Source organism: Myxocyprinus asiaticus, chromosome 2, assembly GCF_019703515.2.
Source record: "Myxocyprinus asiaticus isolate MX2 ecotype Aquarium Trade chromosome 2, UBuf_Myxa_2, whole genome shotgun sequence".
Taxonomy (NCBI): Eukaryota; Metazoa; Chordata; class Actinopteri; order Cypriniformes; family Catostomidae; genus Myxocyprinus; species Myxocyprinus asiaticus.
Genome location: NC_059345.1, coordinates 24,140,947 through 24,168,735, shown reverse-complemented (window position 1 = coordinate 24,168,735; position 27,789 = coordinate 24,140,947). Strand labels below are relative to the sequence as shown.

Below are 27,789 nucleotides of genomic sequence, written 5' to 3'. Positions count from 1 at the left end.
CCCTGATGGTAGGTTGGGTAAGGTAAGTCTTCTTTCCTTGCAAATGGGCAGGGGCTTTATGCGGAGGCGTGTAGTAAAAAAAACACGTGCTGTGACGTGGGGAAAGGGGAGGAGGCCAACTGTACTGATGGAGACTAAATACTCAGTAGGAGCTTGGAACACTGTGTGGTGTTTTGGACATCACTTGGAGTCGCGCGGACACTGCGCCTAAGGCGTTTGGCAACAGTCCTTGTCAATAGGATTCATGCGCTTTCTGAGAGCAAGGAAACAACGCGGATGAATTGTGCCTAATCGGCACAGGAAGAAACAAGAAGAATAATTTTTTCCGGCCTCACTAACGCGTGGTGTTTTGGTTTAAACCGCAGATTATACCCAGGATAATCGTCATCACAGACTGAACAAAAAACGGACACAGAAACATTCCTACTGGAATATCTTTGTAGAAATTTCAGCGCTGTTTATTGACGTTTATTGATCGGGTAAGAAATCTAGCATTTCAGTGACACTGACAGCGCCTTATTCATTTTTTTTTTAAGTTTATAGCTGCCCTTTCCACGGTAGTCTGATCGCCCATCTTTGTGTTATCTCTCCATAAGCCACTAAACACAGTAAATTATTTTACACTGACAAATGTTTGAAAAAACAAAAACATACGTACATAAGATAGTGAGAGTGACAGCATATTTATTTATGCATATATGAAAATCGCATCTGGTGCACGTCAAACGCTTTTCTAGGACAGCCGCACATCAGCGCTCAATATCTGCTCTCCATATAGTGGAGACTGAACATCTCACTTAACAACATGACGGATGGACCGAGACAAAGAGGGAGCGCAGCGCCGAGCATCAACGGGGATGGAGCGGCAGACTCGGGTAAAGCCGCTGGAGAGTCGTCGGTGGCGTTAAAGAAGGAGATTGGTCTCGTCAGTGCTTGCGGTATTATTGTTGGTGAGTACATTTATTTTCATATGGGTGGATGAGTTTTTGAATAATGCATGGTCAATGCTAAATGAATAATGAACCCCCATCCCCCCATTACATGATGATATATTTACTCATCATTTCAAATCTGGGGGAGGGCTGATTTACGCAAAAATGAAATGGAAAAGGGGATATTAATGCCCGGAAATAAAAAAGAGAAAGTTGGTAATGTAAATGTGCAATACTTCATAATGTCAATAGACTTCTGAAAATAGACATGTAGCCTACTTGTAATTTATTCCACAACACAGTGCATAACTGACAGCTAACCTGGAATAAAAATGCCCTTGCTTTGCCCTTGTAAAACATTTTGTCACCTGTCTGAGGGCGTTACCTGCTGGAAGGTGTTATCAATGCAGTGTCTCCCTCCATCTCTTTCTTAATTGATCTCCTCCCTTATTCTTGTTAGTATTTAGTATACATTTTTACTCATTAAAATAGATGTAGCCTACTCCTTACAGGTGCTATATGTAAGATTGACAACAAGCGTTTGAAATGGGTACTGCACTCCAAATTCAAAATATTGGGGAGTTGTCTGCCCCGCCCAAGACTCGAAACTCATGCGGGTTGCCAGAATGAGGACACACAGCAGGAAACTGCATTTAAACTGCATCGAGTGATGCTTCTTCCAGTTCCTCTTGCTAGGGGTGGAGGTGTGTGGACCCTCGTAGCTAAAAAAGAATATGCCATAATCAACCTATTTACACAGAAAATTGTACATCATTGAACAAAAATATCTACCTAGCAATCTAACACTAGCAACATTTCACCACATTCATTGATTTAGTCACAAAATACAATAAACTCTTCTAAAACAGATGTAAGGTTTACATTAGACAGATAACAACTAGAGCCCAACCGTTATGGGATTTTTGAGACCGATACCGATTTTAGAGGGGGAAAATTCACCGATTGCCGATATGGTGACCGATATAGCTCATTTTTGAGCTGGAATGAAAACAGACCTTTTCTATGTGGATTGTGCACCGATTTTACATCAATATGACTATGCAAAGGTACTCAGAAGTCTGCTTTCTTAAATATTTTTTATCAAAGAATATTTGACATTATTATTCTGTCATTTTTATTCTGTTGGTTCATGTTTTTCATGTCTTTTATTTTTAAATTCTAGTTCCTGTTTCATGTCATGTGATTTCATGTTTCCATCCATGTTCATTTGTCTTGTTTTCAATGGTTTATTGTCTAGTTACCTTGTTATCAGTTCTGTCTTTTCATTGGTTAACTTGTTTGTCTTGTTACCCATGTCCATGTATTTAAGCCTCATATTTGCCATTGTCCATGGTCAGGTATTGTTTGTGAATGTAACATTGTTGGATTGTTCAGGTTAAGTTATAGTCAAGTTTATGTGTTTATGTTTTATTCACGTTTGTAGTTAGGGTATCTGGATATCACGATTTATAATAAACTGCACTTGGGTTCTACACTTCATCGTCGTCTTAGTCTGCATTGTCATTGCCAGCGCCAGCCAACGTTACATATTCTATGTAATTCTAGAAATGAACACTGAGAAAATAAAGAATAAATAAAAATACAATAGTAGCTTAAAAAACATCAGTATTGTATGTTTAGTATCAGTCAGTTGCTGACCATTAAAATAAAGAATAAATAAAAATACAATAAATAGCTTAAAAAACATCAGTACTGTATGTTTAGTATCAGTCAGTTGCTGACCATTAAAATAAAGAATAAATAAAAATACAATAAATAGCTAAATAAACAACAGTACTGTATGTTCAGGATCAGTCAAATGCTGACTATTTTAATACTGCCAGTCAATTAGGGGAAGATTGTTAAAAAAAGAAGCATTTACACCTGGGGTTTATTTCAGCTTATGAAATACTGGAGTGGATGCAAGGTATTTCAGCATGTTTCCTAATTCTCTAATGACATATTATGTTAATTTTATGATTTAGTACAGTAAAAATATTACATATAGCACCTTTAAGGAATATTCCGGGTTGAATTCAAGTTAAGACCAATCGACAGCATTTGTGGCATAATGTTGATATGTTGATTACCAAAATAATTTAGACTCATCTGTCCTTTTCTTAAAAAAAAAAGAAGCAACAATCGAGGTTAAAGTAATTTTTTGAAAATGACACCTAGGGGCACGGATGCAGCATCATTCAAACCCAATAGTTTTTAGTTACCGATGCCATTGTAGAAATTCATTATTTATAGTCAGCCAGGATTCATTTAATTCCTTAGCGAAAGGGTCAAATAACAGGGATGTTACTGAGATTCAGCGAGTAGTATTTTTACTTTTTAAGGTATGGTACTGATAATGGAAGTGAATGGCAGCAATTTTTGGAGGGTTTAAAGGCAGAAATGTAAATCTTATGATTTGATAAAAGCACTTGTATTAATTCTTCTTTTAAAACTCATGTATTATTTGAGCTGTAAAGTTGTTTAAGATTTTTGCTTTTTATTTTTTATAGAAAAGGAGGGATAGTTCAAAATACATTTTTGTGGTAAATAACAGTATCCCACAAATGCTTTCGATTGAGCTTAACTTCTATTGAACCTGGAATATTCCTTTAAGAAATGAATTGTAGTTTTGAAACATATGTATAAAATCATGTGCACTCACATGACATGAAGACTTGCCATGTTATGATTGTATGACCAGCCAAATACTTCTTGCTTAAAGGTGCTGTAAGTGATTTTAGCCATTCTGGAACTTTCAGAAGAATTAGACATTCCCCCACTTTACAAAACATCACCTTCCAAAGATAACATTGAGACCGCCACCGAACAGTAGATCAACAGTGCGTCCTCTCACAATTCTTAAACACAACAGTAGCAAAATAGCGTCCTCAGCTGACAACTGTTATGAATCTGAATATGACATTAAACCGGACTGTTTTGCTTTAACTACTACACTATGAGAACGTGCAAAATGACTGACAGGCAGAAAGCAGGTTAAACTCTTCTGATTCGCTGATCAAAGAATGTGTCCACGGCCCGCAGTCACATTTTTGTTTGCTGTTTACACAGTCTAGTGCTATTACAGAGACCGATCACAGGACAGGACATTTCAGTGATATCTTTCAGGGAGAATGGACATTTTCTGCATACCATTCCATAAAAAAATTGCTTACAGTACATTTAATCTCAGTAACTCCCCTGTTATTGGACACTTTTACTCATGGATTAAATTAATCAAGGCTGACTGTGAAGAGTGAATTTCTACAATGGCATTGGTAAATGAAAACTATTGCATTTAATAATGCTGCATCCAGGCCTCTAGGTGTCAGTGTAGATCTAGGACAACATGCATAAAAAATTACTGAGTTCACCTTTAATAGGCAGGTCAGATTGCCGGGCAATGAAAAAGAGTCACTAATTGTGCATGGTTTTTATAAATACAGAAATATTTTCAACATTTCAGAAGGCATTTCACCAAAGAGACCATTTGCACTAGATTTAAAAGATTCAGTAAAACCTAACAGGAAGTGAAATAAGAAAACGTGACTGAACTCTATTAAGTACATAGGGTGCTTTACATGTATTGCTTTAGGCAACATTAAGCTATAAAAAATTTTGATGTGCTGATTAGATTTAAAGAATCTAATAACCCATGCAAGATAATAATCCCAACCTACAATTAACTGCATGTATAGTGTAAGTGATAATCCACTCCAGAACCTTGATCAGGTCACACATTCACATGCTCTCAGTCTGCACCACATGAGCATAATTTATCAGGTGATTGTCGCTTCGGTTCACTCAAAGCCTTCCTCGAGCATTTGTTCAGTGTGTGCTTCACTAAATTGCCCTGAATACATTATAATGGCTGCCATTTCTTCCTTATCAGCTTCTCTAACTGTGACATTGAACCCTCAATGACTTGGAAATGAAACATGGACCTGAACATGAACTTTATATGTTTTTTGAGTGACTTAGCCCCATTATTTATTTTCAATCAGGGATTATGGTCCCTGGTGTTCAGTAGTGATTGTTACGATTTAACCTAGATTTAGGATGGAGACTGGTGCCAGTAACAGAGTTTTGATTGAAGACTTGATGAATCTTCTATAGTCGCACTTTGGTCCATTGAGATGATAGGGCCAGAGAGGAGAATAAATGTGATAATGCAGTAATGGACTATTGTAGAATGAGAATAAGAATGCAGAGCATTAATATCTTTTACTAAGAATAAACTGGCCTCAAAAGAGATGCTGATAGAATGACTGAAGAACATGCAAGTGGTTTTTGATCTGATACAGACATGTATCAAAGATTAGTGATTCTAAAGTAACACAGTGGGTTGTTGGTTAAGCCTCCAGTAAGCCGATTAAAAGGAAATCCAAGTAAAAACTTAATGTTGAATTTAATTAACATTGAATATAATTGGACTGTATGCTCCTCAACTTATAAAGGCCAAGTTTTTGGTCTTGATTTCTTTCTCAATGTCAGTTTCATGTGGAACTGAAACTTGCAAGTTCAGTGTGCAAAAGTGATTTTCTATAGACCTTTGTAATTGAAGAATAAAGCCAGGGGGTGTTTTTCTTTGCTGTGATCTACAATATGTATCAATGTCATTTTAGTAACATTTGGAGTAAAGCCATTCAGTTGCCTTAAATACTGAGTATCTAAATGCTAATTCAAGATGCCCCCTTCAAGAACTATACACTTCCAGAGTGAGGAAAAAGGCTGGAAAAATCACTCTGGACCCCACTCACCCTGCCCACTACCTTTTTGAACTGTTGCCTTCTGGCCGACGCTTCAGAGCTCTGAGCACCAGAACTGTCAGGCACAGGAACAGTTTTTTCCCTCAGGCTATCCATCTCATGAACAGTTAAATTGCCCATTGAGCAATAACTATGTGCAATACACAGTTTAGTCTTTTTATATTTATCCAACACATCCAACCTCTTCTGCCATTTAATTCCTTTGAAAAAAAAAAAAAAAAAACATTTACACTGTACATAACAGATTTGTATTTACACTGTACATAACAGATTGTATTAGATTTGCATTACCCATGTGTATGTGTGTATGTATGTATGTATGTATGTGTATGTCTGTACGTATGTGTATAATTATTTTTTATTTTTTTATTATTATCTATGTCTTGCTGCTGTTTTTGTATTGTATTGTTTTTGTATGGTTGTACACTGGAAGCTCCTGTCACCAAGACAAATTCCTTGTATGTGTTAGCATACTTGCAGTAAAGCTGATTCTGATTCTTATTCTAATGGGCTGTATTTTACACAACATAGCACACTTCACCCCATCATATTTTATGAAGCTTAAAAGAAGCATTGTTAAAGGAAGCGAAGTTTAAAGTTTTAAAAGGGAAAGCTCTGGATTTCAAGGTTACAGACATGGTATTCACGGAAACAGCTGGATCAATGAAGTCTGAAAGAAAATCAATAAGGCAGTTGAGAGGGATTCGCTTCAGCAAGCATGTTAGCAATAGTCATAAACAGAAGCACAATTGAATGTAACATAACGGCATAATAAATGAGCCTTGTATCTGCACAATGGACTTACAATAGTCAGCGTACAAATATATGATAAGCTTACACTCAGCTCTCATTTAAAGGCTTCAACATAATAATAAGCCATTATTGAAGACAAAGGCATGAAGTGAATAAGGGTCTAAAAATATTTGTAGAGTATGTAAATGGCGGATTTTATGAACGTAGCAATTATTGGTCATGCCATTGTTATCGCATGCTTAGAAATCTTGAAGCAGCTCTTGAGCTGTTGAGTAAAGTTTGATAAGACTTTGCACAGTATCATTTGGCTAGTGCTGGAAGCAGGTTGACACTGAAATCAGTACATGTTGCTGTATTGCCAGTGATGTTTGTGCAGTGGGCACGCACGGGAAACGAGGATCTAAGATGAATAGGAAATTCATCAGCATTTTTTGTTTCCACTTGAGTCAGCAAGACCCCTCAATGTACAAGTGTGCACAAAGATGTATTACTCTCTTTATGGATTATAAAACCTGTTGATGTCAGTATTTCCTCCTATTTTCCTTGTAGTCAGTGAACACAAAAAACACAACTTGCTGACTGAAACCAGATCAATCCCTGCTGCTTGGATTATGCTTTGGCAGTAGTAAAAGATGCCTTTTACAACTTTTATGTAAAGTTGTGTAACTTGTACTTTGAGGTCATGGGACATGCTGTAGTTTGTGATAATCAGATACTGACAGAGCGAATTCAGAGCAGAGAATAAGGGAGAGAGGTGATAGAGAATAATCAAAGTCAGAAGTTGAAGAATCAGGTGTGGTCATAAAGATTTATGGATATTTCTTTGGAGTGGATTATTTTGTGGATGCATCATGTTGATCACAGTGGTTAATTTCTTGTTTACAATGTCTGAGTTTCGCAGAACATTAATTGCAGTGAAAATTCCCCAGGATAAACCTGATGTAGTTTCCTTACTCAAGGGCAAAGATTTAATTGGGCGGCAACTCTCTGTTTCATTAGGTCACCATAAACTGGATTGATGTTACCAGCCAAAACACTAGACTTTGTTCCATCACTGTTAAGTGCAGAGTTAGAAGTCACTTCACATATTCACTTCCACTTGTACAGTTAGTGGCATCATGTAATGGATCAGCATTTTCTGCTTCAGAAAGTCTTTGAACTTTGTCCTGTGTACTCAAGTCACCTTGATCCAGGTTGGTCTGATTTGACACGTTTTCACCTATATCCTCAATGTTTGTCACAGGGCTTTGGTGGAAATATGCCTTCAACAGTATGTGTGACCAGTTTTGGCATTCCATTCCATAGTTATTACTTGGAAAAGAAAGCTTGTTCTAGATTAGCTTAAAGGATAGCTTCTGTCCAGTGCTTGTTGCTGAGAAGATGCATGTGATAAAGCTGTAATAAAACAAGGGTCTTTTCAGCTCCCACATCTCTTTTTGTTGTAGGCACGGAGGTTTAAATGATCTTTGTGGTATAGTTTGAATAATTACACGATTCCGCGTAATATTTCATTCTGACTGGTCAATTGTGGAATGATCGCTATACTATAATTGACCTTTACCTACAAACCTGTGCTAGTTTCATGTCTCTCGGTTCACTCTTTCTACTCACATAAAAAAATTATTTAAGCTCAAATCAACATTTCATGTGCATCTATTTATTTATTTGTTAAGTAAGCATGTAAGTGGGGTAATGTAAAGTCAGCTGGCCATATCACAAAATACACTTTCAGATAACCCTCTACTTCACGTCTGTGTCCTGATCGCCCTGTCGGGGTTTATTTTGCAACAGTATCTCGTATTTAATGCCCACCTACTCAGGATAATTAATGTCTTTTTCATTCAAATTGCTGTAAAATTGGAGCACTTTAGCATATTCGCTGTAATGAGGCATAGGCCAATACATAACCAGTACTGCTTAGATGTTCAGAGAGTGATGGTAGGGGCAGTGGTGGCTCAGCGGTTAAGGCTCTGGGTTACTGATCAGAAGGTCAGGCGTTCAAGCCCCAACACTGCCAAGATGCCACTGTTGGGCCCTTGAGCAAGGCTCAGCTTTGACCCCAGCTTAGCTGGGATATGTGAAAAAAAGAATTTCACTGTATATGTGCAAATGTGTGATAAATAAAATTATTAATTATTATTAAAATGATTAATTATTATTAATTATTAAGTCCTGGTGAGGATTGAAAGCTTAAACGATGTGCACCTTTAGTTTTTTACATGCTTCCATCCTACATTAATTCCTCATTCATTTACTCAATACCCAATCTCTCTGTTCTTTCTTTTGTAGGTAACATCATCGGCTCGGGAATATTTGTCAGTCCTAAGGGAGTGTTGGAAAATGCCAGTTCAGTGGGCCTGGCTCTCATTGTATGGATCATCACAGGCGTTATCACAGCAATCGGGGCACTCTGCTACGCTGAGCTGGGTGTTACTATCCCCAAATCTGGAGGCGACTATTCCTATGTCAAGGACATCTTTGGAGGGCTGGCAGGGTGAGGTTTTCTGATGCATCTACTCATTGAGTGCATATCATTTGTTTTAATTTGACTTAAAATTAATAATTGTTATGAACATATCAATGTTAGGGATTTACAGCCTCAGTCAGGATTCACTTTAATTGTATGGAAAAAAGTATGCATTAAAAGTGAATTGTGACTAAGGCTGTCAGTCTCTAGCATTCTGCATAACACCTCCTTTTGTGTTTTGTGTTTGTGTATTTGGAATAACATAATTAGTTATGGGTGAGTAAATGAGGGTGGACTATCCCTTTAAGAAATAGCTTTTTATATAGAGTATTGACTGGAAAGGCCGAGTTGGGAATGGCATACTACCCATACTACTCTTACTACTTCTGCCATATCTATCTATGGCAGAAATAGTAAGAGTAGTATGGTAGTATGCAATTTTGAATTCAGCCGCATAGTCTACTGCAAATCAGGTATCGCGGTCTATCAGCATTATCGGTTGGAGCTCATTTTTAAGCAGTTGAATTTATTAATAATTATGCAGACTTTAGTTTGTATGGGGTCATTTTGACATGGTTGTGTTTTGGTGACCATAATCTCGATGTCAGTTTACTCCAGACTCAACAAAACTTTAAAAACAAACAAAGAATTGTTCAGATAGGGAAGTCAGCCATCAAGGACAAAACATTTTGTATAACAGAGAAACTGTGGAATTCAGCTGTTTTTAATAATGTGCTGTGAGAACAACTCCATTTTAGATTAAGGTATTGAATGTGCCAGCAATAGAGTGAGCAAATTAAATCTTTAAGCTTATGGAGAATGAATGGAAAATACCAGTCTCTCTTGCCTGTTATTTCCATTAATTTGAGTCCTATATTTTCCCCTCAACCACCTGTAATCTCCCTCTGTATCTCCCCCTCATTGCATGGTAATTAACAAAACAGTGTTAACATTGCTAGCATTGCTACTGTCAAACTGCTGTCTAGTGAAGTAGTTGAAGCAGTGATTTTTTTAATTTATTATTTATTTATTTATTTTTATTAACACATCTGCAGTCCTTACAGCTCTAGCATGCCAAAAAACACTTGTTTGATGCTATTATGGCTCATCATAAGCAATGATGTTGCCCACAAACAGTTATTAGCCGGTCACTCAGCCGAGACTCTATTGTACTTTGCAACAACAAATTATGGAATTTAAGGACATTACACATATGGTGTGTTCAATTCATTTCTCTCCTAAATTGAGGACATTTCCATTAGACAGATAGCACAAAGCTTGACGCTAATTTAAAAAAAATACTGACAATAAAAAGTACCATGGTGTTATCTCGTTTTTTGGATATGTACTGTCCATGGTAATACCATGTTTTTGGAAATGCTTTTCCACTATTGGGCAAAATGAGAGCGGGCTAGTGCATGCCAGGGCCAGTTGGGTTCCCACTGTCACTTCCGGGGCTTCATCTTGCCTCATCGGTGCTTCTTTGGGGCCAACGGACAAGTTTCTTTGACCTGCCGATTACCCTTGGGCTAAAGAAGGCCAGCTTGGGTCAATGTCAAAGGTGGAGTTTCACTGAGTTAGGTCTCGCTTTCCACCAAGCAAAGACCAAAATAAGCAAACAAACAACAGCTTCAGTCTTCACCATGTTCATTTCGAGAGCTACAACTAGCCTCCAGAGTCTGATACCTCAACTTGATCTTCCCTTTTGCTTGTGAAATGGGTGGGGTGTGTGACGTTGGCACCAGGGCGGCACATTAAGGGCAGGTTTTAGAGCAACCCTCCAGGGCTATTGGCCCGATGGTGGGCATGCAGATCGATTCTATTGGCCCCGGCTTACCAGTTGATAGCCTGGCACACTGACACAATAGTGGAATCGCAGCTATCCAGTACCATGGTAAATATAAAAGTATCATGGTATTATAACATCTTTGTGTGTGTTTTACAGGTTCTTGCGGTTGTGGATTGCTGTTTTGGTGATCTACCCCACTAATCAGGCCGTCATTGCTCTCACCTTCTCCAACTACGTCCTGCAGCCTCTGTTTCCCACCTGCTTCCCCCCGGAGAATGGTCTACGCATACTCGCTGCCATCTGCTTGTGTGAGTACCAGAAGGAAAAATGACAGAGATCTGTTCTTATTTCGAGATTGTTTTGGCTCTGCATTGTCGACATGAATAGATTACCATATAAATTACTCTTGCTATGGCCATTTCCTCAGAATTTAAGCCCTATCTTATTAAGTATTGTGAATTCCCAGTCACTTGTCCTGGTAATTGCAAAGGACAGATTTATGCAATATACTGATATACTACACAGTTGAAGTCAGAAGTTTAAATACACCTTAACCAAATACAATTGCTTCAATATATCAACATTATTTTCCTTCCTCATAATGCCATCTATTTTGTGAAGTGCACCAGTCCGTCCTGCAGCAAAGCACCCCCACAACATGATGCTGCCACACACATGCTTCACAGTTTGGATGGTGTTCTTCAGCTTGCAAGCCTCACCCTTTATCCTCCAAACATAACAATGGTCATTATGGTCAAAAAGTTCCATTTTTGTTTCATCAGACCAGAGGAAATTTAGCCAAAAAGGAAGATCTTTGTCCCCATGTGCACTTGCAAACTGTAGTCTGGCTTTTTTATGGCGGTTTTGGAGTATTGGCTTCTTCCTTGCTGAGCAGCCTTTTAGGTTATATCGATATAGGACTCATTTTACTGAGGATATAGAAACTTGTCTACCTGTTTCCTCCAGCATCTTCACAAAGTCCTTTGCTGTTGTTCTGGGATTGATTTGCACTTTTTGCACTAAACTACGTTCATCTCTAGGAGACAGAATGCATCTCCTCTAGGATCTCCATCTCCTTTTATGATGGCTGCGTGGTCCCATGATGTTTATACTTGCGTATTATTGTTTGCACAGATGAACATGGTACCTTTAGGCATTTGAAGTTGCTCCCAATGATGAACCAGACTTGTGGAGGTCCACAATTTTTTTTTATGAGGTCTTGGCTGATTTTATTTGATTGGCACTGAGTGAAGGTAGGCCTTAAAATACATCCACAGGTACACCTCCAGTTCAGTACACCTCCTATCAGAAGCTAACTGGCTAATTGTCTAAAAGCTTGACATCATTTTCTGGAATTTTCCAAGCTGCTTAACTTGGTATATGTAAACTTCTGACCCACTGGAATTGTGATATAATCAATTAAAAGTGAAACAATCTGTCTGTAAACAATTGTTGGAAAAATTACTTGTGTCATGCACAAAGTAGATGTCCTAAACGACTTGCCAGAAGTATAGTTTGCTAATTTTAAATCTGTGGAGTGGTTAAAAAATGAGTTTTAATTACTTTAACCTAAGTGTATATAAACTTCTGACTTCAACTGTATATATGGAAAGGATAGAAAGAACCTAACCTAACCCTAAAGTTGTGGAAAAAAGAAAAGGTTAAGAAAGAAAAAAGAAAGGAAGGAAAGATGGAGCAGTCAACATGTGGATGCTAAACCCTTATCACAGGTTATGTAAGGTTGTTTCAATGTTTTGAAGAGTCCTCTCAAATCTACAGCATACAACTGAGAGCTAAGTGCCATCAGCTCTAAGAATAAACATTGTAAACATATATTATTCTTTTATGTTTTGGACCCGCTGATTGTTCCTCTCATCTCATCTCAGAAGCAACAAGATCTTACACAATTGCTGTTTCCACATCTGGCTGTGATTTACTTGTTGTTAACACTTGTATATTTAAGAAAAAAAAATCTGATTGCACATACAAACACTGTTGCCAGAAAGGCGTTCCTTTTTGCAAATCTTAGTGCAAATCTGAGCACTAAGTCTTGACATTTTGACCATAGGGTCAAATCGCATTGGACCATCAGAATGAACAAAGGAACACTGAAATACAGGGATAGAGAGATAGTGTTGTGGGACAGATAGAAAAAGAAAGAAGGATTGATGTGTGAATGAGGTTATAGACAGGGAGAGAGGACAGAAAGGCTGTGGGAAAGAACGTGGAGGATAGAGGGATGGGTAAAGATAAATGAGAATGATGGATTTTCATTGTGTCAAGAAGCCTGGAGCAAAGGCTTTCTGCAAACTTCACGCTCAAGCTACAAATACTACAAGCTGTATGTAGACAGGCAAACAGAGACCCAGAGAGAGAGGTCAAGAGAGGGATATATGAGGTGGTATCTCACATTGTTTTGATCTTCAACCTAGGTGAGCGGTCTTTTACAATAAGTTTGTAATCATCTTTTGTCTTTTGTTGGAACAGCTGACCCAGAATTACCTGTTCAATTTTGGCTTCTACAATTGTACCTGCCGTTTATCTAGTTCACATGGCAGCAGATCTGATTAGCTGAGCCAGCATTCATTTGTGCTTCTCAACATGTTCCCATTAGGAAGTAAGACTATCAAAATCAAAGTGTTCTGATTGGCTGAAAGTACTTGTAGTGCAAATATGTGTTTCACTGGCCAGATGTTCTCAAGCAACTCTAGAGCTCTTTTTTAAGTTTGCTTTTGTTTTGTTTGGAGAACGGCAGGAAGTTAATGAAAGGCCAAAAGTGGACACTATGGCACAGTTTTACAGGATGTCCTTGTTCTCTTGTATTTCTTTATACCTCTTTGGCTCCTTTATGCCTCCAGTTCTAGACCCAGCACCACAATTCTGAGAAAAGTAATTCAGCTATTGGCTGTTGAATACTAGTTAGTTTAGCACATGGTTCTGCATTATGACCTTCACAAGTGGCTAAACATGAAGTGTGTATTTTCATGAACACATGCATATTTTATTACCTCAAATTTTGGAGGTGCAGTGACAGTTGAGCTAACTTGAGCTGCACTTTTTTCCAAAATAGTTTCACAAACAAGTCTTTGCTTCACCCTCTTAGATATCCCCTCCAGTCCATTTCCCAGAATGCATAGTCCTTATCTCCAGACAAGACTGTGCTCAGTTGAAGGCATAATATTGCTCCATACTGAAAGGCAGTGTTCTTTTCAATCAGAGATAAGACATTAGGATTATACCTCCTTACTCAAAGCCTTTCTGTGTTTCATTTGACGGTGTTCCTCACACATTGTATTTGGATGGTGTCAGTTTGCAGTGTCAGATTGTTTGCGTCCCAGTAATAGTCACAAACAGTAATTATCAGAGTGATTTCTTGTAACAAAATACACCACCCCACCTCAATTCACCTTACTTTCATTGTACTATCAGTGACTCTGTCGTGACTAGACTTCCCAGGTGTAAGCAAGTAAGTTTGGTTGGAGTCAGAGCTAAAAACTTTCACGGTTCAAAATAGCTTGTTCTTAAAGCCGAACTGTGTTATTCTTCTTTATGTGCAAAAATGTAATTCATTTAAGCATAATGTAACTGTGCAATAATTAAGTGGTGCAATACTAAATTGGTGCATTAAGGCCCCAATATACATCCAGAGAACCTCTTCTGCATTCTTCGTTCAAGGATAAAAAGAAGTTCGAAACAGCCAAGCAACAGTATACTTTTTGCAAACATTCAGACACCCACCACGCTGCTGTGGGAGGCGTTTAGAGGTACATTTAAATATGAGGCTGCTCAAGATGTTAATGTGACATTTAAATGTGTTATCAATGACTTTATGCCTCTTTCTATGAGTAGAATTCACATGAAATCAGTAAAAGAAGCAGTTTTAACCACTCACTAACTATTTATAGTAATATATATGCAGTAGAAAATGTGCCATTTGTCTTGTTTACATTCTGAATTCATGACGCTAATGTGCTAACACACTATACGTGGGCAAAATATGCACCGGTTACACTCTGTTATTGTGATTTATGATGGCACTGATACAACTGCAAAGATTGATGTATAAAATAGTGTTAGTGCAAAATACAAAAGAATGATGACTAAAGGCATATCTTACTTTGGGCAGATGTGGGAATGGCTTCCGCTGCAGATGGCACATGAGTGAATGGGCACTTGAGAGTATTTGAAAAGATTTGATTCCTTTTGTAGACCAATCGACTGCATTTGCAGCATAATATTGATTGCCAAAAAAATTTATTCTGACTCATCCCTCCTTTTCTTTAAAAAAAGCAAAAATCTGGGTTACAGTGATGCACTTACAATGGAAGTGAATAGGGGCCAATTTTTTTTGTGTTAAAAGACTCACTGTTTCAAAAGTTTAGCCAGAAGACATAAACAATATGCATTTTAAAATGATTTTAGTGTGATAAAATTGCTTACTAACCTTTTTTTTTGTGTAAAGTTATAGCCAATTTTACAACTTCATTGCATGATGATGTAATGTCAACAAAACCTAAAATCCTAAAATGACTGTAGAAATGACTATTTAAACAACTTTACAGCTCAAATAATACATGAGTTTTAATAGAATAAGTATTGTATGTGCTTTTATAAAAGTATAAGCTTCAAATTTCTGGATTTAAACCCTCCAAATATTGTCCCCATTTCCATTGTAATAGCCTCACTGTAACCTCAAAAAGAAGAGGCAAGTCAATATAAATTTTTTTTGGTAATCAATAATAGAGCCCGACCGATATGGGATTTTTGAGACCGATACCGATTGAGCTGGAATGAAATCAGACCTTTTCTATGTGGATTGTGCACCAATTTTGCACCGATATGACTATGCAAAGGTACTCAGAAGGTTGCTTTCTTAAACAAATATTTTTATTATACATTGTCAACAAATTCTAGAAATGAACACTGAGAAAATAAAGAATAAATAAAAATACAATAAATAGCTTAATAAACATCAGTACTGTATGTTCAGGATCAGTCAGTTGCTGACCATTTAAATAAAGAATAAATAAAAATAAAATCAGTACTGTATGTTTAGTATAAGTCAATTGCTGACCATTAAAATAAAGAATAAATAAAAATAAAATAAATAGCTTAATTAACATCAGTACTGTATGTTTAGTATAAGTCAATTGCTGACCATTTAAATAAAGAATAAAAATACAATAAATGGCTAAATAAACTTAAGTACTGTTTAGTATCAGTCAAATGCTGACCATTAAAATAAAGAATAAATTCAAATAAAATAAATAGCTAAATAAACTGTTTAGTATCAGTCAAATGTTGACCATTAAAATAAAGAATAAATTCAAATAAAATAAATAGCTAAATAAACTGTTTAGTATCAGTCAAATGCTGACCATTAAAATAAAGAATAAATAAAAATAAAATAAATAGCTTAATTAACATCAGTACTGTATGTTTAGTATAAGTCAATTGCTGACCATTTAAATAAAGAATAAAAATACAATAAATGGCTAAATAAACTTAAGTACTGTTTAGTATCAGTGAAATGCTGACCATTAAAATAAAGAATAAATTCAAATAAAATAAATAGCTAAATAAACTGTTTAGTATCAGTCAAATGCTGACCATTAAAATAAAGAATAAATTCAAATAAAATAAATAGCTAAATAAACTGTTTAGTATCAGTCAAATGCTGACCATTTAAATAAAGAATAAATAAAAATAAAATAAATAGCTAAATAAACATCAGTATTACTGTTTAGTATCAGTCAAATGCTGACCATTTAAATAGATAATAAATTAAAATAAAATAAATAGCTAAATAAACATCAGGGGCCGGTTGCACCAGCTATACGTATGTTACAACTTAGCCTAGTTGTGGCGTAAATGGGTACTAAGTCACAATTTACGCTTTACTAAATATTTGAGCGTTGTAACATTAAATTTATGTAGGATGTAACCCTGTGTATCAATTGAATATATACGGCAGCCTCCGACCAGGAGTAGCTGATGGAATAAAAAAGCAGACTCATTTAATGACATCAATGAGCTCATGTTTTGGTTGAGAGGCTTCAGTCCTTTCGACATATATGATGGTGTTGGCATTTACACTCATTTACATTTACGAGAGAGAAAAGAAAAACATACTTTTAAGCGGCTCTTCAGCATGAAACCGATCTAACGGTGTAGTTTTTAGGGTGCGTCGCCTGGTGTCAAGTTTCAACACATTCAAAATACATATATAGGATATTAAAATGAATAAATGTCTGTTTCCAGCCTGTTGTATGAGTATTTATTTATCACCCCTCATTTATTTTAGATACAGTTCCTATAGATTATTATTTACACAGGGCAAATATACTGTTTATTAAATCTACTTTTATTATGTGTCCTATTTTAATGTCTGGAAGACTTTTAAATATTACATTTTATAAATGCAACAACTGGAATTGTTCGGTTGAAGGGGGTACCAAACTGTGAATCCTGAACAAAACAGTTTGGTGAATACATGTTTACACGCTGATAAGGTATGAAAGTAGCTACGTGGTTAGCTAGTTAGCTGTAAGCTCGTTGCCACAGAGAGTAAAAGATGGACTTTATTTACTTTCCAGCATTGTGTCTCACCAACTAGGTAACAGTGAAGCGTGAAATCAACTCTCACCACACACAATCCACCACCGCACTGTTGTCTGTTGAGCTGCAAAAAGATGCTCTGATGTTTACCTTTCAATCCGCTACATTACTGACTGCACTGACAAACTGTAGAGCTGGCTAACAGCAAACAGATGTGATAAACATGAGTGACATGGTTGTCAGGGACAGGGTTAATGTTATATTAGTTATATAAAAGGATGGGGTCATTGTTTATTAACTTTCCAGTATGTATTTCACAAACTAGTTAGCAATTTAACAAGAGACCGCTCATATTAACTCCCCCCTGTCTGCAGAACCACCGTCAGATCAGAGTCAGCTCTGTAAACAGTGGAGTCCGATATATCGGTCGGGTACTAATCAATAATATGCCACAAATGCTGTCGATTGAGCTTAACTTGTATTGAACCCGGAACATTCCTTTAAATAATCATGTGTAACATTTCTTTATATTCTGTCTATGTTTCTTGAAAAAATGTTACATATAAGCCACGTCTGTTGTAACTATGCTGTGCACAAATAAATAGCTTTTAGTCAGTGAGTAAAACAACATGCCTGTTTTATTCTATTTATTCATTAACGTTAGCGACTGTCTATCTGTGGATATTTCTGATATTTGCAACCCTACTTGTTATGCATTAAGTATCCATTTCACTGACTGATTGTTTTTGCTAAGAGTTTGATGAAACGTCATTTTATGAGCATGTAAGTAGTTGCGTTTGATAACGGTCTAGGGTTTTTTTATAACAATAATGTAATGATGACAGAACATTTAGACTGATTGCATAAAGTACTTTTTAAAGGCTGTCGCTATGACTGATGTTTTCCTCTGTTTTAGCGTGTTTGTGTTTGACCGGGTGACATACATGTATATAAGTCGCTTCGGACTATAAATCGCAGGACCTTTCAGATGATGAAAAAAAATGCGACTTATTTTCCGTAAAATACCGTAAACAGAAGTATCTGTCTGCCTCAAAGTAGGTGGAGCTCCAGGTCACACCTACTGATGACGTGGCCCATTGGCAGTAAGAAGGTGTTTAGCAGCCGTTTTCTTAAAAATTTGACCAGGCGAGCTGTTACAAACCACCAAAGCAAACTCAAGAACACCTTCTTTTTGGACAGATTTGTTCTAAATGACGTCACACCTGTTCGATTTCATAGGAAGTATATCGGGGCCTTTATTGTTTGCTGGTACTTATTACTTTGTACATAATTTGTTTCTTTATATTTTTTTAGATCTGTTATTTAGTTTTTTTTTTAATATATATTCTTAAATGCTCTATATTTTTTATATCTTTTAACTAAGTGCTGCTGTAACATGGGAATTTTCCCTCAGGGGGATCAATAAAGTTTTCAGTTCAGTTCATTTCAATTATTTCTGCACGACTAGCGTCACCAAATGGAATTGCAAAAGTAATCACTGTTTTTAAACAGATTCAGGAAAACTCCCTACGTCTTCCATTGGTTGTACAAACACAGGTACAAAAACGGCCCCAAACACACACAAGTATTTAAGCCAATATTGCTGGATGGGCTGCTCAAACAAACAGAGGAATATTTTGATTGTGCCACAGAGTTTATTTAGATGAAGTGAAATCAGCCTACAAATGGCTTGGTGAACATTATTACTTACTTATATTTGACTGTATATTAAGCTGGGATATGAAAAATAATTTTAACATAAACAAAATTACATGTAAGCCTTTATTGCTCTATTGATAGCTTTGTCAAACACTCAATATCTATCTGTTTAACTGTCTTCTTTTTGCTTGTCTATAAGAAAGTACAGCCTGTGTTTATGTGTATGAAATTGGGCAAAGAAGCTGAATGCAAAAATGTTGCATAACTTGCAAGATTTCAAAAGTACAGAAGTCAAAGTTTACTCTCACAGTACGGTGGATTGCCAGGGATTTTCTTATGCCCCCATGATTTTATGACCCCGTAATTCGGTCACATGCCACCAGTAGTGTGTGTTTGTGTGTACATACTTTATAAGTTTGGGGACACATTTGTCCCCAGAAGTGAGAGAAATCTAAGGCCATTTCTGAGCTTGTCAGCATTGTAACTTCTATATGTATATGTGTGTGTGTGTGTGTGTGTGTGTGTTTCAGTGCTTCTGACATGGGTAAATTGTGCTAGTGTGCGGTGGGCAACACGAGTGCAGGATATCTTCACTGCAGGGAAACTCCTGGCCCTTATTCTCATCATCATCATGGGCGTTGTACAGATCTGCAAGGGTAAGCGCCATCTGTCTGGGTATGAGTGTCATAAGAAATGCGTCAGACTCTTTTTACATGTGCATGTTATATTACAGCTGATTCAAGAAGGTCTATGCTATATAAAGACAAATATGAGTAAGACTGTCTAGGTATGTGTGTGAATGTCTGTGGCTGCATACACTGCATGTTAATGTGTCCTTTGGGGTGTATTGCTTCATCTCCAGTACCTTAGTGAAAACTCCAGAAAAACGTAAAGCACAGCACTTCCCCTCTATGCCTTATTGTTTCAGCAGAAGTCACTGGGTTCAAACCCTGTAATAAAGAATAACACTGATAAAGCAGCTTTTCAGCCAGTGCGTCAGAGAGGATTCAATAATCATCACACTGCTGATGGTCCGTTAGCTCAGACACTGTCCTGATAATATAAGAGTGACAGGTGTTATTCCACATAGAGCTCTAAAGAAAACTGGATTTGGGTTAGTTGGTATTGACTGCTCTTTTATGTGGGGTCTTCTCAGTCACGTACGAGGGAACACTCAGAGAGAGTTCAGAGAGTGCATGTGACACACAGACCTGACCCCAAAAATGTGGAATTAGTTCAGTGGCTTAGGGAACAAAAGGGTTGGAGGCTCAGTCTCTAGTAAGAGGCAACCCTGCAAACCCTGCAAAAACAGTTTAAAGGGATATTCTATCCAAAAATGATAATTCCATCATCATTTACTCAGCCTCACATTGTTCCAAACCATTATTACCTTCTTTCTTCTGTGGAACACAAATAGAGATTTTAGGCAGAATGTTAAAAACTGGCAAGCTCAGTAATCATTCACTTTCATTCCAAAAACACTTTTTACAACCCTCAAGCTGGTACAATCTGTTTTTTCCAGAAAGGGAACCTTGGTAGTCCAGCTGTTAGTCCAGTGAGGAACCAGCTACCATGTTCCTCTCTTTAGCTGGATTTCCATACACTTTACTGATTTTTACTGATTAAGCTCACAATACAATTTTGGTCCTTGGCCAGGAAACTTGACCCTTGGTTGCTCAAATGGGACTGTACTTGCAATTAGTGTACTGTAAGCTGTTTTGGATGAAAGCATTTGCTAAAAGTTAACTAGCTGACTAATAAACAAGCATTCCCTTATAATATTTGATCATTAATAAACCCTCTCTCCTTTCTTCCTTCTCCAGGCGAATATTACTGGTTAGAGCCAGCCAATGCCTTCGAGCCATTTCAAGACTATGATGTTGGTCTGATCGCTCTGGCATTTCTACAGGGCTCCTTTGCCTATGGTGGCTGGAACTTCCTCAATTATGTCACGGAGGAACTGGTCGACCCATATGTGTAAGCCAACTCTAGTCTAAAGAGCTCACAGTAATTCAATACAATATTGTCAATATTTAATTAGTGTTATCAGGATGCAAGCTAGTTATATATTTTGAAAAGCCAGCAAAGACTTCAAATGAGTGAACTATGTAGGCCATTTACAAGACCAGTGGTTTAGAATGGCCAGCAGTATGTTACTGGAACCAAGAGAATGACACTAAGACAATCAGTATATTATTTTACCTGGCTCTGTTGGGCAAACCATAATTTCTGTCAAGCTGATGGTAAGGTATTAGTGTGTTTTACTTAAAGGTGCTGTAAGCGATTTTCCGGAATTTCCCCAACATGAATTGGAGAATTTTCCCCCCTTTCGAAAACCCGTACTCCAAAGATACCAAAAGAGCTTTATTGAGACAGACACCGAGCAGAAGCGGTTGTTGAAAACAACAGCAGCAAAATAGCACCCTCAACTGACAACTGTATTGAATAACATGGCATTAAAATGGCATTAAGCCTCAATACTTCGCTGTAACTACAATACTAAGAGAACGCGCAAGACTTCGTTTAGACTGCAGCCCATGGACTTGATTGTTGTTTACAGAGTCTAGAGCTGTCGCAGAGACCGGTGAGATATCTCATGACACTTATTTCATTAATATCTTTCAGGGAGTTAAAAAAATGTCATACCTTTCCATGAAAAAATCGCTTACAGCACCTTTAATAAAAGTAAATGTTAGGCTGAAAACAATGCACCGAGCACTCTTGTTTTTGTTATTTTTCCATACAGGAACCTCCCGCGTGCTATCTTCATCTCCATTCCCCTTGTGACCTTCGTTTACGTTTTTGCTAACATTGCCTACGTCACTGCCATGAGTCCTCAGGAGCTGCTGGCCTCCAATGCTGTCGCTGTGGTGAGTGTCCAAAGGCAAAATACCAGTCAGATACTTCCAAACTGCTACAAAACAATAAGATTAGGCACAAATTTTACAGATTTTGTTTGTTTTATCTAGTTTAATGCACCAATGGCTAATCCCTAGCTTGTGATTTATTATTTTGCTTAACACAGGCGATTCTTTGACATATCTACCTAAGTATCAATATTTCAAGTTTTTTGATTGATACTTGCAATGAACTGTTGATGCATGACAATTTAGATATATCAGACTTCAGAATCTTCTGCATTCTGTTCCAATGACTTTCATGAATCTTGATACAGTTAATGAACAGGACAGACATTATGTACATGATAATGCTTGAATTCAACGAACGCCCTCTTCTGCTTGTCTCTTTTTTCTCTCCTTCACCACTCTGTTGCTCTCTCCCAGACGTTTGGTGAGAAGCTGTTAGGAGTGATGTCATGGATTATGCCCATCTCTGTGGCCTTGTCCACATTTGGGGGGGTCAACGGCTCCCTCTTCACCTCCTCTCGGTCAGTCCCTCCATCCATTCATCCATACATCCATCCATACATCCATACATCTATTAATTATGCACTCATACATGACACTCAATTGTTCTCCCTATCTATCTATCTGTCTGTCTGTTTGTCTGTCTGTCTCTCTGTCTGTCTCTCTGTCTCTCTCTCTGTCTCTCTCTCTCTCTCTCTCTCTCTCTCTCTCTCTCTCTTGTTCTTCACATGCTCCCCTCCATTGAATGTAATAACATCCGAAATAACAGTATTGCTGGATTACCTTACTTTTGTACAGGTTGTTTTTCGCGGGTGCTCGTGAAGGCCATCTCCCGAGCCTGCTGGCAATGATTCATGTGAAGCGCTGCACCCCAATTCCAGCCTTGCTGTTCACTGTGAGTATAGTTTTTTTTTTTCTCTCCCTTATAAAATTCCCATTCCCTCTACCTCTAATTCCTTATTTCTAACTCTAATTTTTCTCCTCTCCTGCATTATTTCATTCAGCTTGACAGAATTGCTGAATTTAAGACTTTGTCTTTCACTTAGTCTCTCTTATTGGTTTTATGGCCTGCATTCTATCTTTCCTCCAGTATTAATTAATTTTATGATGATGTGGCATTTGAAACTATTTATGAATTACCTGTAACCAATCAATGTCTGTCTCACTTTTCAAGTGCATCTCGACTCTTCTGATGCTGTGCACCAGTGACATGTACACACTCATTAATTATGTGGGTTTCATCAACTACCTCTTTTATGGTGTCACTGTTGCTGGGCAGATTGTGCTGCGCATTAAACAACCAGACATTCATCGACCAATTAAAGTAAGTCCTTAGGTCAAAAACTGTGAATTACTGATAACTCTGTACCAAATTTGTTACAGTACTTTGAAAAGAGCCCTACAAACTACTATTTTCTATATTTGAATTTTAATAATTACTGCTTAAACAAACAAACACTGTTAAACAGACCATATGGTAAAAATCAATATCTTTAATATCAGAACTGTTTTTGCTCGGTGACCTCAGCATTTTTTGTCCTTTTACTGAAAACTCTCCATCTGTTATTCAATATTCTTTTGCAAGTGGGTTTAGCAAATGTATTCCAATTGATATACACTCACTGAGCAATTTATTAGAGAGGTGGTCTTCTGCTGTTGTAGCCCTTTCGCCTCAAGGTTCGATGTGTTGTGCATTCTGAGATGCTATTCTGCTCACTACAGTTGTACATTTGAGTGGTTATTTGAGTTACCATAGCCTTTCTGTCAGCTTGAACCAGTCTGGCCATTCTCCGTTGACCTCTCTCATCAACAAGGCGTTTCCGTCCACAGAACTGCCGCTCACTGGATGTTTTTTGTTTTTGGCACCATTCTGAGTAAACTCTAATCTACTGTTGTGTGTGAAAATCCCAGGAGATCAGCAGTTACAGAAATACTCAGACCAGCTCGTCTGGCACCAACAATCATGCCATTGTCGAAATCACTGAGATCACATTTTTTCCCCATTCTGGTGGTTGATGTGAACATTAACTGAAGCTCCTGACCGTATCTGAATGATTATGCACTAGATAAATTAGATAATCACATGAATAAGTAGGTGTACAGGTGTTCCTAATAAAGTGCTCAGTGAGTGTATGCTTTTAACCATTTAGTTTACCTTGAAATAGAAAGAGAGAGAATTATTTTTATCATTTGGCATCCTTGGTGATAGTGCTGTCCATTTCTAGGTACTCTTTACATAGCACTGAATGTTGTTAGGATGTTGACCACATCTGTTCTTAACCAGGTTGGTTCTTTGAGGTATTTTCCTTCAGTTCTTTCCTTCTGACTGCTAACCTGTACTCTGTTTACTACTCACAGATCAGCTTGGTGTGGCCGGTCATTTACTTGCTCTTCTGGGCCTTCCTGCTGATCTTCTCCCTGTACTCAGAGCCTGTAGTGTGTGGCATTGGTTTGGCCATCATGCTTACTGGCGTCCCTGTCTATTTCTTGGGGGTGTACTGGGAAAACAAGCCCCAATGTTTCAATACATTTGTTGGTAAGTGTAATAGACCAAGTGCTATGGGGCTTTGTTGTAAATTAGTGAAATAAAGAGCATTGCTGCATAGTCCTGCTGAAAATGCCAGTATATGTGGTCCCCAGCAATCTGATGCTGGTTTGCTCAATTAGCTTAATCAGAAAGACTACCTTGGTCAACCATAGATAGCTATGCTAGTTCACCAGTTAGACCAGCGCTAAACCACCATAACCAGCATAAACATCCCTGGACAAGCATGGAAATTCACACTGGTATTTCAGCAGAGAGCTACTGAATTGTAGTCTTGGCAGAGGTTTCCCAAATTTGGTCAACATTACATTATGGCTTTTGTATGATCCAGTGACTCAATCTGTGTCTGTATAAACATCAGTCTTAGATTATACTCAAAATTATTTTAATTACTGTTGACATGTGTTGAATTCCTCTCTGTGCTCTCAGATAAGATGACATACCTGGGTCAGAAGTTCTGTGTTGTGGTTTACCCGGCGGAGGACAAGAAGAAAAATGAAGAGTGTGAAGATGAGATGGAGCTGAAGGAACAATCGACTCCACTGTCAGGAGAAGACGTAGAGACACAGAAATCAGCTGACTGCTAAACAGACACATGGAGAGACACATTAAATCACTCACATACAGGGTGCCCGTCTTATTTTGATTGACACTGGAAATCTGAAATTGTCCACATACCTCTAAGCTTGTTTCTTTAGGCCTTTTTTATAAGAAGGGTGTTGCACTGGAGGGCTGTAGCTAAGCTCAGGAGAGAGTATAATGAACAGAGGCTTGGTGCTCTGTACTCAAGTGATTTTGCTATAGAAGTCTTAGAACATATTCAGGGTCTCTCCAGTTGCTATTCTCTTTGCAGCTGCTTTCTCCTCTTTTGTCTGTGCAACAGAATTACAAAATTAAAATGTCTGATGACATGAAGAATGCTTTAGAATGTACATAAACACTGTTTTGAAAATGGAATTCAAATTTCAGAAACATTCTGTTCTATGTGAAACACTGGAACTTATCTGAATCTGGGAATTAGAACGTTTTATGGTAAAATGGGCAAATTACATCATGGCCTCAACTGAAATGGCAGGGTTTTTTTTTTTTTTTCGTTTATTTATTTATTATTAAGTACATTCTAATGTTCTAATTCTTACCCCTCTCATCCCCTCTTTATTCCTACTTTTTTAGTTCAGGTCTGTCACACTCCTCATATTAAGCATTTTTACAAGCCAAAGCTGTTTTTTAAATTTACAACCATTTCATTTCACATGTATTTCATTACAACAAAACATTCAGAACCAATTTTGTTTAAATATGATTTTGATATTTTAAATTGTCTTATCATATTACATTGTTATTGTGACATGGCTGTTATTTCTTTTCATTGATTTATCTGATACTTTTCCTGAATTATAGGAAATCAGTTTTTTTTTTTTAATCAACATATATTAAAGGCATATATATACTGTATAAGGACCAATTGTGGTGGTTCAGAGTAGTTTTCAACCGGGTTACTCTGGTGCTATTACAATTACAAATATATATATATATATATTTTTTTTTTTTTGTTTGTTTGTTTTTTTGCCTTAAGATTTTTTTGTAAACCTGTATGATGTTATTGTAGATGTTATTATCAACGTTTAAGAATATTTTGCTTTCTGATATTTTTGAAGATAAATGTTGACGGAAAATTTAAAGAGGCCATTGTGGTGTTGAGTGTTAAAATGGTATCATCATTATGCATTTGACAGAGAGTACAGGTCCTTTACAACCACAGTCAGTACCCCCAAGTTCACTTTCTTGCATTGTAATTATTTCAAAAGTATACACACAACTTTTATGTGGAAAAAAAAATGGTGGTGCATAACTAGTGTCCATAATGTTGACGTATTTAAATGGAAGAAAAAAGATTGTATGAATATAATAGCTATATATTTTTGGTTCTATCCTTTATTTTAAGGCAATAAAAGTAGAATATATTAATGTTCAAGAACTTAAAATCCATTTTGACACACTGTATAAGCCGGGTGAATCAGTCAGATAGTATACAATATATTATAAATACAATCAGAGGTGCAAGTGACTGGAATCAAATTAACAAGCTAATAAAAAATCTATGATTTACTCATAGACAGGACACAGATTACATTAACATACTGTAGCACTCAACAATCAAACTACACAAAAATTAAGCAAATGCCTTAAAAACATTTACATTTACTTAAAATATGTAGTATGTTTCTGTAAGTAAATAAGATATGCTCAGTTGAAGAATCCTTGACTTGAGTGTTCTCTATGTAAGTCACTGTTGTACATACTATAACTTCATAAGGTTTTTTGTGGTCACAGTCTTTTTAGTGTGCCTCTATATTTATGTCTCACCTTTACCCACACAATATTGTGAGAGCTCTAGAAAAAGTGCTAGTTTTTATTTTCTTGTTTCCACTGATCTGTAATGTGAAGGTGCTGTATAAAAAGCAATAGACTATGTAGATCACAATGTAATTCATGGCCATTTTGCATGATCTTATTCCCCCCAACATCAAATCTATTGCCTTCCCCTTACACAATAAACACTATCTTTCAGATAGTTTCTCTCTCCTATTCAGATGATAGCAAGACCTGTCATTGTCAATTAAAAACTGACTGCATAATTTCCATAATAATCTAATCTCTGATCATTGTAGGTTACATCAAAGATGCAGAGCTTCGGTTCTAGTCATTGCTCCAGCACTGCCTACTGTGTTGTAAACACAATGACACGATGTCTATTTTATATATAAGATGTGACTCTGACTGTGCTGCAATTACAGGCTTTCACTGATGGGTTTAGACTATCAGACTGCCGAAAGCCATGCAAGATGAGTGTTCTGTACATTTTCACATGATTGTCACCTGTAACAAATGATTGATGATTGTATTTGAAATGTCCTTGTCACAACTATATAACTCTATTAGTGAATGACCTTTATATTCATACTGAAATATGTAGTCTGAAATAATAAAGATATCAAAGTTCAAATTACCACTACTCATAACTGGGGGGTATTACCAGAGTCCTGTTGTTTCCTATAAGTTTTATATTTGTTTCAAATGTATTTATTTAACGATAAATAAATATATATGCTGAGACAAAAAAAAAAAAAAATCCAATTGTTTTCAAGTAGGTATTACAGCAGGCCTTCAAATGGGGGCGGGATCTTCAAAAGAGGGCGGGGTTACTCCAAAAGGGTAAGGTTAGGTGCACCCTATATCTTTAATGGCTATTTGGAGCTCACGCCCCTTTTTGGAGCAAAGCTTGCGGCTATTCCCTCATCATATGAGGGGGAAAAAATCTTATACTACAATGCCCCCTACTGTAGGCACCAAGGCAGGACAACACCAGATTATGGCCTACTTCAATAGCTTCAGAGATGTCACATCTGTTTCTGAATGTACTAAGATTTAAATCTCAGTTTGCAGGTGGGT

The 27,789-nt window shown here is 37.1% G+C and overlaps 1 protein-coding gene across 1 annotated transcript; it reads left to right on the top strand.

The window, feature by feature from the left end:
- Positions 1-117: 117 nt before the first annotated feature.
- slc7a8a (solute carrier family 7 member 8a) lies at positions 118-27,346 on the top strand. The gene is made up of 11 exons (XM_051722157.1): positions 118-950; positions 8,741-8,945; positions 10,864-11,015; positions 19,455-19,580; positions 20,748-20,901; positions 21,671-21,794; positions 22,209-22,312; positions 22,590-22,686; positions 22,966-23,115; positions 24,150-24,327; positions 24,766-27,346. Exons 1-11 carry the CDS (start codon positions 806-808, stop codon positions 24,921-24,923), a joined length of 1,593 nt encoding a protein of 530 aa, XP_051578117.1. The 5' UTR covers positions 118-805; the 3' UTR covers positions 24,924-27,346.
- Positions 27,347-27,789: the final 443 nt, after the last annotated feature.

Excerpts from the sequence above, each read along its gene's own strand:
- slc7a8a (XM_051722157.1), top strand. The coding sequence starts at position 806 with ATGACGGATGGACCGAGACAAAGAGGGAGCGCAGCGCCGAGCATCAAC. Across the intron at positions 21,795-22,208 it reads CCTCCAATGCTGTCGCTGTG|ACGTTTGGTGAGAAGCTGTT; the intron begins GTGAGTGTCCAA and ends GCTCTCTCCCAG. Across the intron at positions 23,116-24,149 it reads ACATTCATCGACCAATTAAA|ATCAGCTTGGTGTGGCCGGT; the intron begins GTAAGTCCTTAG and ends TACTACTCACAG.